Source organism: Meles meles, chromosome 1 (assembly GCF_922984935.1).
Source record: "Meles meles chromosome 1, mMelMel3.1 paternal haplotype, whole genome shotgun sequence".
Classification (NCBI taxonomy): Eukaryota; Metazoa; Chordata; class Mammalia; order Carnivora; family Mustelidae; genus Meles; species Meles meles.
In genome coordinates this window covers 341281-357495 of record NC_060066.1, presented here as the reverse complement: position 1 = coordinate 357495, position 16215 = coordinate 341281, and the positions used below count along the sequence as shown (strand labels likewise).

Genomic DNA, 16215 nt, shown 5'->3' with positions numbered 1-16215 from the left:
GGAGACCCCAGGTCCTGCCGCGGGCTGACGGGCACCCCGCGCAGCTAGAGGGGAGGGCGGTTCTGGGAGGGGTCTCTTCTGGAGCGCCTCGGTAGGGGTGCGGGGGCCCCCCCTGGCTGCCGTCCGTCCACACCTTGAGCCTCCCGTGTGCAGAGCTGGGGTCGGCAGGTGTCCGCGCCCCCGCCCGCGTCCGCCCCGTCCCCCCCGTCCCCACACACAGCGCGCCGCACACTGCGCAGCTTCCAGCCTTTACTGACTGCGCCTGCGCGCGGCGAGCCCGGGGCCGGCCCACCCGCGCGGCCCGCGTCATCAGCACGCGCCCGCCCCCTCGGCCCGGCTCAGCAGTGAATCTCGTAGGCGGCGGGCGGCTGCAGCGGGAGGCCCGGGCCCGGCCCGGTGGCCGCGCCGTCCGCCGCCTCCGCGGGGCCCTCGGCGAAGAGCGGCTTGGAGCGGTCGATGACGAACATCTCGTGGCCTCGCTCGCCGCGGAGCTCCTCGAGCTGCGCGAAGCTGCAGGGCCCGTCCGAGTAGTCGTTGACGAACAGCGCGCCCTCGCCCGGCGGCCCCGGCGCCTTTTTCCGCTTGCGCCGCCGGCGGCAGATCATGGCGGCCAGCAGCAGCGCCGTGAGCGCCAGCAGCGCGATGGCCGCGGCGACGGCCGTCTGCGTGGCCAGGCCCAGCGCGCGGAAGGCCATGCTGCCCGCCTCCTGCGGGGGCTCGTGGCCGGCGGGGCCGGCGGGCGGGGGCGGCGGGGGCGCGCGCGGCAGCGGCGGCTGCTGCGACAGGTTGACCAGCAGCTGGAAGGGCACGCGGGCGGCGCCGCCGGCGTTGGAGGCCTCGCACTCGTACTTGCCGGCGTGCGCCAGGGTGATGTTGCTGAGGAAGAGCATGCCGCTGCCCGTGTCGGGGGCGCCGGGCCCGCCGGGGCGCGGCGCCCCGCCTTCCGGCCGCACCTGAGCCCGCGGCTGCCCTTCGCGGGGCTGGGCCACCTTCCTCCAGGTCACCAGGGGCTGCGGGTAGCCGGAAGCCTGGCAGGCCACGCGCAGGTCCTCCCCCAGGCTGGCCGTCACCTCCAGCGGCTCCACGTGGACGGAGGGCGGGATGCAGATGAGGCTGCTGCCGGCTATGTCCAGGAGACTCTGAAGGGCCAGGCGCGGGGGCTCCGCGCACATGATCTTCTTGTCCCTGGAGCTGAGCAGCCGCTGGCCCCCCTCCTTGATCCAGGCTCCCAGCCAGTGCAGGGCACAGTCGCAGCGCCATGGGTTCTCTGTGGGCAGAGCAGGGGTGGGCAGGGAGCTCAGGGGTGGCTGGCCAGGACAGGAGCCCCTTTCCCGCTTCCCACAGGGGCCCCTGACCCCAAGCATCTTGGCCTGTGGGCAAGCTCTTCCCTCCCCCTTCCTCAGTTCTGTGATGCAGGCCCCGCTTCTCTGGTCTCTAAGAAAGCCTCTACTTCTCTGAAGCCTCTCCTTGCAACAAGTCCCATCATTTGGGGGGAACCCTGGTGTCCACACAGACATCTCACAGCACTAAACCCTCGCAAGCCCTGTCAGCCTTGTCTTCAGGTACTGTGTCTGGAAACGGCAGCCCCACCGTCGTCCTTCTCGTTCCTGCCTGGCTGCCCTGGTAGCCCCCAAGTGTGCACGGGCGAGCCCCTCAGCTCCTTCCGGGGACTTCTACTTCAGCTGTCTTCCTGAGGGAAGTTCCCTGAGCTGTGCCCCTTCTGGCACCCACGTTCCCATCAGCCTCCCAGCACGGGTGCGGGCAGTGGTGTGGCCCTCCAGAGTGCTCCTGGATGGGCTGCAATTCAGAGCCACCGAAACCAAAGCCTGCTCCACACTTGGGCCCGTTTCTTTCCTGCTGCCACCACTGTGACCAGGAATAAACCTTCGCGTGAGGCCCCTTCCCCCCAGGAGGTACCTGTGAGGCGAAGGACTTGCAGGCTGGCCAGGGGCTGTAGGACCTCACGGCTGATGGTGCCCAGTTGGTTCCTGCTGAGGTCCAGCAGGGCCAGGGAGGAGAGCCCCGCTAGGGCCTGGTCCTCCAGCAGCTCGATGCTGTTTTCCTGCAGGTGCAGCTCCTGCAGTCGCTGAAGAAAGGACACAGATCATCAGGGAGAGGGGGCCCTGGGGGGCAGGTTCCCTTCTGGGCAGGCTAGACTGGGTTGACTTTTCTCCCTCCCACTACTCTGGCCGCACAGGGCACTGGAGGTATGGGAGGACCCTTGCCCCTGCCCACCCAACCCCCTCACCGGGAGGTGCAGGAAGGTGAAATCCAACAGCTGCACCAGCTGGTTACCAGCCAGGTAGAGTGCGCGCAGCTGGCCCAGGCCGGCGAAAGCGCCGACTCGCAAGCCGCGCAGCCGGTTGCCGGTGAGCGCGAGCTCGAGCAGGCGTGGCTGCGCGCGGAAGGCGCCGGGCTCCAGGGCGCGCAGGCTGTTATTGTGCAGGTAGAGTCGGCGCAGGGCTGCGAGAGGTGCCAGTACGCCCGGTTCCAGGCGCGCGATGCTGTTGTCCTGCAGGAACAGCGTCTGCGGGCCGGAGGGAGGGAGGGAGGGAGGAGGGGTCTTTACCCCGCGGAGGGAGTCTCCCTCTTCCCTAGAGCGCTCTAGTACCCTCGGGGACGCTCACACACCCTCCCTTTGTGTCGCGGGCACCTCGGCCCCGTGGCTCAGTGGCCCCGCGCGGTGCCCACCTGCGTCCCGGGTGGAATTCCGGGTGGGACGACGCGCAGCCGCAGGGCGCCGCACTCCACCGTGGCGCTGTAGCAGCGGCAGGCGGCCGGGCAGCCGGCAGCGCTGGGCGGGAGGTCAGGGAACCACAGCAGCCATAGCAGCAGCATTATGGGCGCCCCCGGGGCCATCTCCCGCGGGACCGGCCGCGGGCCACGAAGCTGCAGCCTCCTGAAGGGCTTCCTTATAGTCCACCCCGGATGTGATGGGCCTCCTGAAACACAGGTCCGCAGGCCTGCCCCTAACACTTGAGAGCCAGAGAAGGACATGGATGGAGGCCCACACCCTGTGTATAGTTTCTGAAAAGTTATAAATCAGTTCAAGCAATTGGTTAAGAAAAAAATGTTTTCTTTCCTTTACAAAAACAGTCATGAAGATCTGGCTTCAATTTGGAATTTCAGGTTTCGATTTGGAATTTCCACTGTTCTTGGTCTTACTACAGGCCATGTGGGGAGAGTCGACCCTGCCTCGCTCCCTTGTCTTCCCGTCCATCTCCATGCAGCTCTGTAGGGGGCTTTCTGCTCGTGCGTGTGCACGTCTGGATCGGGCTTCCCTCTTCTTTCTAGCAACCGGCCACTCCTGGAATCCGAGGTGCAAGAGGCCGGTGCAAGGTGCGAGCTTGGGAACATGTAGGTGGTGAAGCCTGTTGCCCAGGCACAGGCTGAAAGGGCAAGAATGGGCTCTGGGAAGGCCTCTTTCCCCTCGTCCACATGGACTCTTCTCTAGGACACCTCCAAAAGCAGAGTCCATAACAAGTGCCCCCCATAAAAGGCCCAAGGCTGCACCCTGACAGTGTCCTTGTCTTCACCAGACCCTGACCCAGCCATTAAGTCTAGCCCTTTTATCCCTAGAACTCGTGCTGTGTTCCCTGACCCTGGGAGCACCTGACATACCTTGACGGTAACATGGGCAGAACTGATCCTGGAAGCCAGCAGCCATAGGAAAATGCAAGCACAGCTGCCCTGCCCCCTGCGGGTGATGGTGCGTGGAAGAGCTTGCAGAGAGTTAGGGGTATTTCTCAGGGAACTTGCTGGAGAATTGGGGGATAGGAATAGGAAAGTCAGTTTAGAAGCCATGGCCTATGTTCTCCCTGCTGGCTTCCAGCAAGGTGCTTCTGAGTTTGGGCTCTGGAACAGCTGGGTCGTAAAAGAGGGCCCTTGGCCACCACCTGGGTTTCTAGGGTAGTTTCCCCAGTGGGCTGTGGGAGCAGTGACCTCCTGAACTGTGAAGGAAGATAGTATGTTGGGCTTTATGCTCATGCACCTGTGATCCTACAAAGATGGGAAGGCCTGGGTCCAGTTCTGGGCACAGGAAGTCGAGTTTTAAAGGTGGGGACTGGGGCTAAGAAGCCCCTAGTCTGAGGCCAGGGATGGCAACCCTGATGGCGTTCTGTCATCAGCCTCCAGCCCTCTCCTCCAGTGTCCCACTCTGAACCCCTGCCTGTTTACCAGGTCTCCCCGCTAGCAAGAGGGAGTCATGTGGAAAGGCACCAAGTGGCCTTGGTGTCTGTCCAAATCTTGGTCTAAACTGTAACACAGGATTATTTAAAGTCACTGGAAATGAGGTAGGCACAGCAAAAGTTTTAATGGAATATAGCTTTGGCCCAGGCAGAGGCAGTTCCCAGGTGTCTCGGGACGTGTGTGAACCCCAAGGACCTGAAGGCATACTTTGGGCTCCCGGGAGCCAGTTCCCTGAGCCAATGGGCTGGCCAAGGCTTGCCCACCCAGCCTCCCCAGCAAGTCCTCTCAAGTGGAGGAGCTCCTTGGCTTCCTCCTTAGGACTCAAGGCACTGCGGTTCACAGGGACACCCGCAGACGCTGACAGGAATAAAAGGGCCGGCCTGAGCAGGGAAGAGGGCTCCGGCGGGAAGGGCAGGGAAGGCCAGCCCAGAAATCCTCGTCCCCAGCGGACAGCCCTCTAATCCGGTGGGCAGGGGGCGGGGCGTCACACAGGATTCTGCGTTGGCTGTCACCGTCTCCAGGGCGCCGTCCGTGCGGGGACCGGAGGGGCGAGGAATCCCTGCGACCCCCTCGGGACCAGCGCGAAGCGCGAGCCGCGTGCCTCGATTCCCCCACGGTGTCACCTGCACCCCCTCCAGCGTGGGTCTGTCCTGGGCCGGTTCAGGGCAGGGCGTGGTCCCCGCCAGGTCTCCTCCCCTTCTCGGTGCGCGCGGGGCCCAGAGCCGGGACGGCCCCCGATCCCGCCCCCATGCCCGCTGACCTCGGGTCGGGCACCCCCTCACCTGACGCTCCCGCGGCGCGGCTCCCCCGCCGAGCCCGCGGCGCCCCGGCCCACCGAGCAGCGCCGGGCGGGGGCGGGGGCGGGCGCCGCTCGCGCACGCGCACTGGAGCCCCCGCGCCTCCGGCCCGGCGTCCCCCCCGCGAGCGAGGGTCAAATCAAATGAAAGGACGCCCCGGGCCCGAGGTGCGGGGAGGGAGCAGAAGGGCCCGCGACCCCGCCCTTCCTCGCGGTCGAGGCTCCGGACGCCGCAGCAGCACCTCGGACAGCGCCGAGCGGACCGGGGCCGCGGTGCACCTCTGCCGCGCACGCGCATTCGGCCGGCGCGCTCTCCGGGTGCGCGTGCGCAGCGATGCGCGGCCGGGACCCGCGAGGAGGGGGGCGGGGGGGCGGCCAGGGGCGCCGGCGGCCGCTCGCGCTCCAGCGGGCGGCTCAGGGCGGCGGGGTGGCGAGCAGCAGCGGGGCCAGGTCCATGGTGAGGGCGAGGCGGCGGCCTTGCCAGCGCACGTGTGAGGGCAGCGCGGCCGCGCCGGGCGGATACTCGAAGCAGGCGCTGAGCTCGAAGGCCAGGGCGGAGCGCACCAGGCCCACGCCGCCCGCCCGCGCCGGCGCCGGGTGGTAGAGGCGCCCATTGGCGGCCAGGGGCAGCAGACGCGCCGGCTCGAAGGGCACGGCCAGGGCCTCGCCGCCGCCGCAGTAGGAGAGACGCGGGGCCCCGGGGCCCGAGGCCAGCAGGTGCGTGAAGACCACCGGCCGGTCTTCGCAGCGCAGGAAGTTGCGCTCCCTGCCGCAGGGCGAGAGGAAGGGGAAGGAGGTCTCGTAGCGACCGCTGCGGTTGGGTCTCAGGCGGGAGAAGAAGGTGACCAGGAACTGCGGGTCTGGAGGCGAAGGGGCACGGCTGCTTACCACGCGGGGCTCTGCTCCCCCGGGCACGCGGCTCGTCCTGGGCAACGCCAGCGGCTGGCACCGCTTGTCGGTACGCACTTGGCCTCGGTCTAGACAGCAGGGCTCGCGGGCGCGGGATGCCCAGCGCTCGGCTTGGGCGGGCCAGTGGGCCAGTGGGGAGGCCGGGGAGCAGAGCGCGCCAGGGCCTGGCCGAAGGGACCGGGAGGTGGGGAAGAGGGTGCAGCAGTACCTTTGAAGCAGGTGATGAAGTTCTTCATCTTGGAGTCATCCAGGAAAAGCTGCGGACAGAGCGGCAGGCCATGGCCCATGAGTCCCCGCCGGGAGCCGGTCAGAGCCGCCCCCGGGCGGGGAGGCCTTGGGCAGGCCCGCGCCGGGGCTAGGGTCCGCCTCCCTTGCTCGTCTGTGCACAGCGTGTGCCGAGAGGCGAGTGGAAAGTAAACCCGGGGCCCGCACCAACATCCCCGCGTCCACCCCGCACGCCGGCCGCGCTTTGCCCGCGCCTCTCCCTTCCTCAAGTTCATCAGGTGTGCGGAGGCTCCCCGACGTGCTCCTCCCGACAGGCTGGTGTCCCAGCCAGGGCTTGCAGGTCAGGCGGCGCGGCCCCGGGGCAGGGGACCCGCGGGAGGGGCCGGACCGGGCGGCGGCGGAGGCCGGGCGCCCCCGTCTGCAGCTCCCGACCCGGCCGGGCAGTCCTGCTTACTAAGCTCGGGGACCCCCGCCCCCGCGGGCCCCGCTCCCGGCCCACCTGGCCCTGATGGTCCACGTAATAAAAATACTCTCGCGTCCGGGGCTCCGGGGCCTGGCCCTGCGTGTAGGAGGTGTCCCCGCCCCCACCGCAGGCCCGAGTCCCCGGGGGGCGCGCCAAGGCCCGGGCGCCGCTCCGGAGCGCCCCGCACGCCCGCCACATCTTCCTCCCGCGCCGGAAGCGGCGGGTCGGTCACGCGGGGCCGGCGCTGCGGGAACACGCATCCCCCGGAGACCGCGGCCGCACACTTCGGGTTCCGGGGACGAGCGCGGGGCGCCCGCCCTGCAGTCCCGCCGGGGAAGGGTTGCCGGACGGGACCGCCAGGCTGCGGGGCGCCGGCGGGAACGCAGGCTCCGTCCCTCCGCCCGCGGGGGCTGGCGGCCGGCGCCGGGACGAGGTGCCCCGCGGAAGGCCGGCTCGGCTGGCCGGCGGCGGCGCGTTCGCTCTGCCGGAACCAGGGCAGGTTGGGGCGGGACGCGGCACCTTCCACTCTCCGCGCAAGCGGGCGGGGACTTGAGGGTCGACACACAGCCCAGGTGGCCGCAGACGGCGCAGGGGGACCTGACACCCAGCTGGGCCTCCTCCCTGGCTCAGCCCCTCTCCCCCACTCCCAGAAGCAGCCTTGCTCGTGGCCCACACCCCCACGCCCCCCTCCGTTCCCGCATCCTCCGCGGGCCTGTCCACCCAGGTGACCATACTAGCAACAGACTGGCCGCCGGAATGGGCCGCCCTGCCCCAGCCCAGCCCCCTGCCGCGACTGGAGAGCGCGAGGCGACAGGCAGTGACCATGGCTCGCACGTGTCCACATGTATTTTATTCACACAAAGTGTCGTCACCTCTAGAGTCCATGCGTCCGAGCGAGAGTCTGTGGCTGGGCCGTCCACCCCAGGCCCGGAGACCACCCGACTGAGGACACTACCTCAGGGGACACCCGGGCAGCAGCAGGGCTGGGCTTTTTTGTTTTTAATAATAAATAAAAACTCAACTCTAAAAAATATATATATATATATAAACTGGGGAGAAATTAAGTTTTACAATTGGAACTCAAAATTCCAAAATGGAAAATGTACAAACTGAGAGTCTAGGTGCCTCCTACCCCCAGCTCTGGCTTTGAGGAAGGGCAATCCTGGGGGCTCCCTGGTTCCCCAGCTTGGGGCTCCTTCCCTCAGTTCCAATGCAGGTCCCAGAAGGGGATGGGGCAGGGCTTGGTTTTTGGTCGAAGCCAAGAAAGTGGCGAAGAAAATGGAGGAGTGATATCAACTTGCTCTGCACGGAGGACAGGCTAGGGCGGCTCAGAGATAAATAGCATTTGGGTTAAAACTATGTCATTAGCAAATTTAGTTCTATCTTTTCCTCTATATCTTTATACACAGGCGGATTGGTGTGCTGGATAGAATCTGAATTTATAGTTACACGAAGAAAAAATACTCTCGCCCCTCCCCCACCCTGCCCCAAGAATGCCTGCCCAACAACCCTGCCCCCCACCCCAGAGGACTTTGGTTTGGGGGCCCCTCCCCACCCAGAGAGAGCCTGCAGGGCCCTGCTCCGGTGGACAGTCCAGTGCCCTGGGACCCCCAATTCCTGTGCAATCTCGACGATGGAGGCCACAGGTGCCAGGGTGCGGGGTGGGGGGGGTGGGTCGGAGGCTACGGGCCAGGAAGGAGACCGACGGGAAGTGCCGGGCAGAGGAAAGACGGGCAACCGGGCAGGGGCCAGGCCAGGACCAAGCCGAGCGCAGGAGCTTTCTGTGAGGCAGCTCACCCCAGGGGCGGAGGGGGGGTGTCGGTGGGGGTGGGAGATGGCTGGGGGGGGGGGGCGTGTGCTCTCAGGCCGGCCGGGAGGGGCAGTGTCGCTTGGCTCCAGGAAACAGAAGGCACTTTCTGGGGGCTGACCGGCCGGCGGTGGGCGGGGCGGTGCCCAAGGAACTGGCCATTAGGCAGGGGCGGGAGGGGGCCCAGGGGCGCCCCTCCCACGGGCCCTCTGGCCGGGCCGCGTCCGCAGGCCCAGGGCCTGGGTGGGAGGAGAGGGCGGTGGGGGGGTTCCAGGGCTGGGGCGGGCATGGGCGGAGCCTGGCATGCTGCCTCCGCGGCTAGGGCGTTCCCTCCCCCCTCCCCGCGTGCTCCCCTGCCCGGGGCGCCCCCGAGCGTTGGCTCTGTCCCCACCCTCGGTCCTCAGCCCCCGCGCTATAGCACGCCCTCCATGAAGCTGGTGTCCAGGTGCTGGATGAGCATGCGGAGGAACGACATCTCCTTGCGCGTGTTCTCGAAGATGACGCGCGGGTCGTCCGACCGGCAGCGCAGGCAGTTGGGCGCCATCACCATGGCCAGGTTGCTGACGTCCATCTTGGTGACGGCCACGTTGGCGGGCTGCACGAACACCTGCGCAGAGGGGGCAGCGGGGTGGGTCGGGCCGCGGCGCGAGGCGGGCCCCGGGCGGGTGCGCGCGTGCCCGAGTGCACCCGGGGGAGTGTCCCAGGTGCGCGCGCGCCGCCGTACCTGAAGGAAGCGGATGAGGTAGCACAGCGCCAGGCGGTTGATGCGCGGCAGCGCGTGCACCACGGCCACGGCGGCCTCGGGGTTCTCGTAGTGCGCGATGCACTGCTCGTAGAACTCGTGCGGGATCAGGGGCTCCTCCAGCTCCCGGTACCACAGCTTCAGGAGCGAAGCTGCGGACACAGCGGCGGCGGAGGGGGCGCGCTCAGCACAGACTGCTGGGTGGGCTCCCCTGGGCTGCTCGGGAGCCAGGGAGTGGCCGGAGGGTGAGGGCGACCCAGGGCCGGGGCAGCGTGTGGCGTGAGCAGTGGTGGTGTCAGGCCAGACTGGAAAGGCCCAGACCTCCCCCCCCCCCCCCCCCGTGCTGGTGCTCCCGAGGACCCGGATGGACCCCGGGTGATGCAGGGAGTAGGGGAGGCGGCGGGCAAGGCCCCACGGACACTGTATGACGGGCAGGGGCTACAGACCAGGAACCTCGGCATCACCGGGGTAACAAGGGGAAGCCCAAGCGCTCCAGCTACCTGCACCGGGCTGTTCCTGCTCCCAGGGGGATGGGGGCTCACCAGGGACGTGGGGATCCTCCAGGCCGGTGGGCACCTTCCACTGGTCGACCTGCAGCTTCAGGGCGTTCACCTCATCAATGTCCCCAGGGACTCTGTGGAGCAGGGGGGGGGTCTCACTAGGGAGGACTCTCTGCACCTTGACAGCTGTCCCTCTTGCCTCTGCTGGCCTCCCCCAGGCAGATGCCTTCACCAGCAGGTCTTCTAAGGCTCAAACCCACAGGCCTCAGCTTCCCCTGCTCTCCCCTTGGGGCCTGGGTAGGTGAGTCCAGGCAGCAGGTCACAGGCCTTGTGCTCCTCCCTACCCGGCAGGGACTGCCAACCCTGCCCACGGGTGAGCACCATCTCCTGGCTCCTGGGTGTCTTTCCAGGCTCACGGCTTAGGCTCTGCCTATGGCTGCTGTCCAAGTGCCCCTGGGACCCTGGTGGCCATTTTTACAGAGGCGCAGTCCCCAACTGACCCTCCCAAGTTCAGGCATACTGCCATGCGGGGGGTATGATTCTCTGACTTGCCTCCATCATGTGCCTTCCCCGTCCACATGATGGCCTCTTGTGTGTTGGGGGGGGGGGGGCTCTCTGGCTATTCCCAGGCAGAGGCACGAGTCTCCTGGCCCCCAAACCCAGGGCTGGGGCACGGAAGTTGGCCCGACGGTCCCAGTGCCTGCCAGAGACACATGGTGGAGATGCCCAAAGCCCCCGCCCCCAGGGCCCAGGATGCGGGGCACCTGAAGATGCCTTCTGTCTGGTCGCCGTTGAGCGCCAGCACCTCCTCAGACAGACGCGTCTGTACCCAGGGCAGCTGCCGCTCCGGGTACCGCTCCTTCTGCATGCTCATGACCTCCTGCAGGGCGCTGCCAAACATGGACGGGCTGAACACGGCGTTCTTGGCGTGCCGGATTTCCTCCACGTTGGGCTTCTTCAGCCCCTGCGAAGACAGCCCAGCTCTCTGCCCTGGCGTCCTGCTGCCCCCCTCCCAGCCTTCCCTCTCCCATGCCTTGTCCTCTCACCCCTGCTAACTCAGGGCACCTGCCTGATCAGAGCTGGAGTGCCCCTAAGCCCTGGTCCCCAAATCACTGGGGGGGGGGCACCCTGCTGGGCCACCTACAGTGTTCTAACCCCACTGGCCACCCAGGAGGAAGGTGACTCCTGGAGAAGTGCCTGCGGCCACAGAGGGCCAGGCTGGCTGATCTGGACCGTGTGAGATCCCGGGGGTGGAATAGCCTGAGTGGGGACATGCAGCTCCCAGTGACAGGTTGGCAGATCAGGATGGGGAAGAGGAGGGGGCAGCCAGGCTTTGGGACAGTGGGGGGAAGGTCTGGGAAAGGAGGGCCCCAGGGGCTTCTTAGGTATGGGTGGTGGGCTGAAGTGGAGGGGGGGCGGAGAGGAAGATGGTCAAGAGCCACACACCCTAAGACCAGGGAACAAGGTCCAGCCATCTGATGTGACCGGCCCGTTCTCCTGAGGGGCTGCGGGACGGACGCGACTATCAAGCTCTGGCGAAAACTGAGCAGGCCCAGGGGCAGAACGGGTGTCCGAGAGGACCACCTGCCCACCCGGCCCACCCTGGCTGCCAGCGTGGGAGGAGCCGTGTGCTGGGTCTGGGCTCCTGGTCAGGAGGATGGGGCAGGGGTGAAGGAGGCCAGGCTGGTCTTGAGAGGCTGCCCTGCAGTTCCAGGCTTGGCCATCCAGGCGCCCAGGGGCTGTCGGCCAGGGGGAGGGTCCCCGCCAGCGAGAGTCGTCTCTTGGCCTACTCGCGGGCTGTGACCCTCCTTCACCCCTCACCGCAGCAGCCCGACAGTGGCAGGCCTGTTGCCCTCACTCGGGCAGCCACACGCCCCTCGTCTGTACTGGCTCCTGAACGGGTGTAGCCCCCTGCCTCCCCTGGCTGCCTGCCCGGGTGGGCTCTCGGGAGCACCTTCTGAACCATGAGCTGCCCTCCCCCGCCCCCAGCCGGCTGGGCTCGAGGAGGGCAGGGCATTCCTCAGGCTTTGAGGGCTGCCTGCCGAGGTCTCCCTCCGGACCCCTCTAGGTGTCCGCAGCACAGCCAGCCCAACCCCACCCGGCCATCCTGCGGGAAGCTCGTACCTTCTTGGCCCCAGTGAGGGCTGCCTTCTGCAGCTTGTGGTAACAGTACTTGGCGTATGTGCTTATCGCCACCCCTGGAAGAGAACGGGTGCTGGTTGGCTGGCGTGTGACGCAGGGACCTCGAGAAGTGGCAGCAGGAGGGGGAGGACAGGCGGCTCCAGCAAGAGCCCTGAGGGCCTGGCCCGCCTGGCCCACTCCTATCACCTGCCTGGGGACGAGGGGTGCTCACGTTCCTGGGCTAAGTCCTTCAGAGCTGAAACCCCCACGGACAGGCAAGGGGCACTTCCCTCACCTCGGGGAGCCAGGCTTGGGAAGGAACTCCCCCACCAACCCACCCACATGTCCCCACCACCAGGAAGGGCAGGCCATGGGCCCCAGGGCCTCCAAACCCCCTGCTCCCCCAGCAGGCTAGCCCTGGGGTGTCCCTAAGAGGAGTAATTTCCACAGGCAACAGGCGCAGAGGCGCCCAGTGCCCCGGCCTGGTGCTGGGGAGCCTCAGCCTGCAGAGAGCCCCGTCCCTCCCAGCCGAGAGCTGCCTGGGTGGCGGTGGGGAAAGGGAGGCCAAGAGGATGGAGGGCACGTGGAAGGGGGATGAGCACGGAGGGGACGGCCCGCATCCTGAGCCTGGGGGTCTCTGGGAGGCCCACAACACAGAAAGACCTTTGGGTTCTGCCCAAGGACTGAAGGCAACACGGAGAGGACTAGTCTCCTTTCTCAAAGGAGGGAGCTTTTCTAAAACTCAGTCCCGGCAGAAGTTCTGGCTGGTGGTCATGGGGGAATGGCCAGGGTGGCATTCTGAGGGCAAGGACCCCAGGGACCTTGGCTGGGAGGTTCTCGAGATACAGAAATGAGGGGAAGGAGAGAGGAGCCAAAGGGGGGTGAGGGGCAAGGCAAGGGAGGAGGGGCCCCCACACGGGGTCCGAAATGCGTGTGGCCTCGCTCCTGGCCCAGAAGGGAAAGGAGGGAAGGAACAGCAGCCAAGAGACCAAAGGCACACACAGGCGAAGCCCAGAGGAGCCATCCAGCCCATGGCCCCACAGCCCCACAGAGACAGAAAGGCTGGAATGAGTGCCCCCCGGGTTCAGAACTGGCCCCTCTCCGGAGGGCTCTGCCCCCACGGGGCCCACCTGCCCCAGGGCCTGCCAGCCAGAGGGAGGCCAAGTCTCTGGACTCAAGTCTCAAATCAAAATACCCCATCTTCTTTTAAAGGAAGCAGCTTCTCGTGGACGTCTGAGCATGTGGATGTGCTTGGAGCCCAGCGGGAAAAACACACCATGGCTCAGCCCGTCCAAGTCTTTTCATTCTGGATGATCACAGAGCAGTGTTGTTAATATGCGTGGCGAGGGGATTCTTTTTTTACAGTAACCCAAGTGAAAACCAACACTGCCCGTTCTCCCTGGAGACTCGGGTTCAGGTCCCGGAGGAGCCGCAGACCCCGGCGCCGTATCCAGCGGCAGCCTCTGCGGGGCCACCGCAGGCTGTGGCCCTGGGACCAGTTTGCCCCAGGCTGACCTGGCCATCCTCGACAGGTTCCTGGGGACCTGGAAGGCAAAGGGGGCTGTGGGCTGCCCACTGGCCGCGAGGAGCCGGCCGCAGACTGGGGCTGTGCCTACCCATCCCTCGGGCGAGTGAGGCCCGCCCTGACCCCCGATCTGCCTGGGATCCGAAGATCCCGGGCCTGCCACCTCTCGGCTGGTGAACCTGGTCACGAGGCAGCCTTCTGGGGCCTAAGCTTCCTCCCCTGTAGGATGGGAACAGGGAAGACACCGACCACACGTCCTCATGAAGGGCTGATCTCAGAGTCGGGTGCACAGCTCAGCAGATGGCAGCGGCTGGTACTGGCTTCTGCAGGTGGACCAGGACCGAGTCCGCGTGTCCAGAGTCCCAGGAGCTCCCCTGCGCCCTGTCCTGCTGCGGGTGTAGCTTCCTGGGCCTGACTGTGGGATGTCTGCTGAGGGCCTGGAGGATGTGCAGTGCCTAAGGCCAGCTCAGGGAGACCCCCACAGTGGTGCGGGGTGCTCCACGTCAGGGCCACTGACCTGTCCGGGCCTGTCCAGGGCAAACCCACACCCAGTCTGGCAGGCAGCGCTCCCAGCTACGCCGCTGTGGCTGGGGCCGTAGTGCCCCTGAGCCCGGCCTGGCCTTGAGCCTGAAAAGTTGGTGGCTGTGGCCACGACCTGCTGGTGCTCCAGGACACGGCGGGGTGTCCAGGACACTCCCCAGCACTACCTAGGGCCACAGTGTCCCACTCGGCCCCAGGCCAGGCCCACTCCCTGCTGCAACCCACTTCCCGGACAGGCTCTAGCAGGAGGCCAGAGCCTCTTCCACTCCTGTTCCAGACGGGTGTGGCCTGAGGGCAGCTGGGATCCCGGACTACAGCTGCCCACTCTTGCCGAGGGCAGTGGGCAGTCAGACAGCTTCCCTGGAGAAAGGGGTGTCAAGGCTGAGTGGTATTTGAGGACAAAAAGTAGGGCACGTTTGGAGAGTGAGGTGTGTTCAAGGCTGGAGGAAGCGCCAGGGCCAGGAGGGGAAGCGGACACAGCAGCGGTGAGATCACCAGCGACCACAGCAGGGAGGGCACAGTCCTGTGTTAACATGGCTTCCCTGGAGCTCGGACGGCAGGGGGATGGGGGTGTGGGTCGTGAGCCGGGGCCCAGGGGAAGGGCGCGGCTGGTGGGGGGAGTTGGGAGATCCCTGGGCTCCCACCAAGGGAGCAATACCAGACTCTACCGCCCACCCCAGGGTGGCCTGAGCTGGAAGATGCCTGCCCTACGGCACTTCCTCCGCACGTGCTCAGCTACGGGTGCTCCCAACACGCCTTGCCCAGTTTGTCCTCATGCCCTTCCCCACCGAGAGCCCAGGGTGCAAGCTGGAGACTGTCTTGAGCACCAGAGAGAAGAGGCACCGGCCACGGAAGCTCCTTCGGCGACCCCGGCACCCGGCCGGCCCAGAAGCCCGCAAGCCTGATGGTTAGTGCCGCCCGCCAACACCCCTTCCAGCCCAGAAGCGGTTAGAGGAAGGCGGCCAGGCGGCCGAGGCCGGAGAGCAGAGCTGTGCAGACACGGCGCACAGGGGCTCTGGGGAGAGGCCCTACCATCCGGTTCCTCAACATAAGGCTTGGGTTTCTTTCTCAACTTGGACTTCTTCTTAGTGTTCCTTTCCAGGAGCGCTTTCATATGCTGCGTCACTGGGGAGCAAACAGAGCCGTGAGGACCACAGAACACAACGCCAGGAATGCGCGCCCACGCGGGTCCCGATGCGGCTGGCAAGGAGGCCCCTGGTCCTGCAGGGCGCGGACCCCAGTTGTCTGGGCAGGAATCGCGCCCCCGGCTGGGTTCCTCCAGGCGAAGCCGGGCTGTGGCCGACACCCAGCTGCGGCTGAGGAGGGCGCCCCCCAGGAGCGCTATGCTGTGTGCGGCTGTGCACAGGGGGAGGTCTGGACCATGGGCCTGGGGAAAGTCCTGGGGCCCTTCTGAGCACTGCCGACCAGAAAGCTGGCTCTCCTCAGAAGGGAGGCGGGCAGGACGCTGGGAAGGGCAAGAGGGAGGAGACGCTTCTGACCCGCAGGTGGGCTGGGTGCTGAGCGGAGCTGGGGGAGGTGCTGGGTGGTACCGCAGGCCTCTCGGACCCCGTGGGCCGACCTCCCACTCTGCGCGAAGAAACCCGGCAGCACCGACAGGCAGCCCTGTGTCCCCCGTCCCTCCTGTGCTCTCTGGAAGTCAGCCCACCGCCGTCTCATCTGTCGGATCATGTACTCTTACCCGCACGGACTTGGGGACACATCATTTCACAGTGCGGGTTACCTTACGACCTCATTTTGTGCTCAAATGGCTCCCGGCCAGTTCTGGCCCCCGGGAGCCCATTCAGTTGGTGCTTGTGTCCTATGACACTCTGCCCTGTCCCGCCAGCCTGACACCTAGCTGCTTCTCCAAGGAGCCCTGGTTCCCTGCATGGAAAAGGAGTCACGACCTGGGGGGTGAGCTGTGCTCACCGATACTGGGGCGCTGACAGAGCTGGGGCAGGTGCGCCCGCGTCCTGCATGGACACGCGTCCCCCAGACAGCCCCACACCAACACCCCCAACTCTGAGGCGCCCCCACAGGACACTCCAGCCTCCTCTTCCTGCTTGTCTGTGACGGCTGTGTCTCTTCGTCTCTCTACAGCGTCTCTTGACGAGCAGGAGGTTTTAAATGTTCAAGTCCAACGGACCAATGTTTTCCCTTGTAGACAGTGCTTTTACGGTCACACATGGAAACCTCACCTAATCCAAGAAAAAAACTTCTTTGTTTTGTTCTGGTTTTATAATTCTAAGTTTTATGTGGTTTTTGCACACTGTGCAAAGCATGGCTGGAGGCTCATCTTTTTTTGCATCTGGAACGTCAGCTGTCCCAGCAGCACTTGAGGAAGGCACCGTCCTTTCTTCACGGAAGTGCCTTCGCATCTCCGTGTAAAGCTAACAGAC

The 16215-nt window shown here is 66.2% G+C and overlaps 3 protein-coding genes across 13 annotated transcripts in view; all 3 read right to left on the bottom strand.

Moving 5' to 3' along the window:
• Positions 1 to 247: 247 nt before the first annotated feature.
• Positions 248 to 4168, bottom strand: LRRC24 (leucine rich repeat containing 24). 4 transcript variants are annotated; one of them, XM_046023858.1, is made up of 5 exons: positions 3622 to 4168; positions 2692 to 3027; positions 2249 to 2527; positions 1918 to 2086; positions 248 to 1267 (listed from the first exon to the last, which is right to left on the bottom strand). In XM_046023858.1, exons 1-5 carry the CDS (start codon positions 3802 to 3804, stop codon positions 339 to 341), a joined length of 1896 nt encoding a protein of 631 aa, XP_045879814.1. In that variant the 5' UTR covers positions 3805 to 4168; the 3' UTR covers positions 248 to 338. The 4 variants fall into 4 exon arrangements, with proteins under 4 accessions (XP_045879814.1, XP_045879822.1, XP_045879840.1 ...); XM_046023866.1 differs by having other exon boundaries at positions 2692 to 3389; positions 3622 to 3751; XM_046023884.1 differs by having other exon boundaries at positions 2692 to 3307; positions 3622 to 3742.
• A 125-nt stretch (positions 4169 to 4293) lies between these two features.
• Positions 4294 to 6898, bottom strand: C1H8orf82 (chromosome 1 C8orf82 homolog). The gene is made up of 3 exons (XM_046023893.1): positions 6618 to 6898; positions 6102 to 6150; positions 4294 to 5844 (listed from the first exon to the last, which is right to left on the bottom strand). Exons 1-3 carry the CDS (start codon positions 6777 to 6779, stop codon positions 5399 to 5401), a joined length of 657 nt encoding a protein of 218 aa, XP_045879849.1. The 5' UTR covers positions 6780 to 6898; the 3' UTR covers positions 4294 to 5398.
• Positions 6899 to 7409: 511 nt separating this feature from the next.
• Positions 7410 to 16215, bottom strand: part of ARHGAP39 (Rho GTPase activating protein 39) — a 96889-nt gene continuing 88083 nt past the window's right edge. For 6 of the 8 annotated variants that reach the window (XM_046023797.1, XM_046023791.1, XM_046023815.1 and 3 more), the window contains 6 exons: positions 14849 to 14941; positions 11755 to 11828; positions 10395 to 10594; positions 9673 to 9764; positions 9113 to 9282; positions 7410 to 8995 (listed from right to left, as the gene is read on the bottom strand). In XM_046023797.1, coding sequence (XP_045879753.1) covers positions 8801 to 8995; positions 9113 to 9282; positions 9673 to 9764; positions 10395 to 10594; positions 11755 to 11828; positions 14849 to 14941 — 824 coding nt within the window. In that variant the 3' untranslated portion in view covers positions 7410 to 8800. The remainder of the gene's footprint in view (positions 8996 to 9112; positions 9283 to 9672; positions 9765 to 10394; positions 10595 to 11754; positions 11829 to 14848; positions 14942 to 16215) is intronic. The other 2 variants (XM_046023807.1, XM_046023832.1) reach the window with 1 other exon arrangement.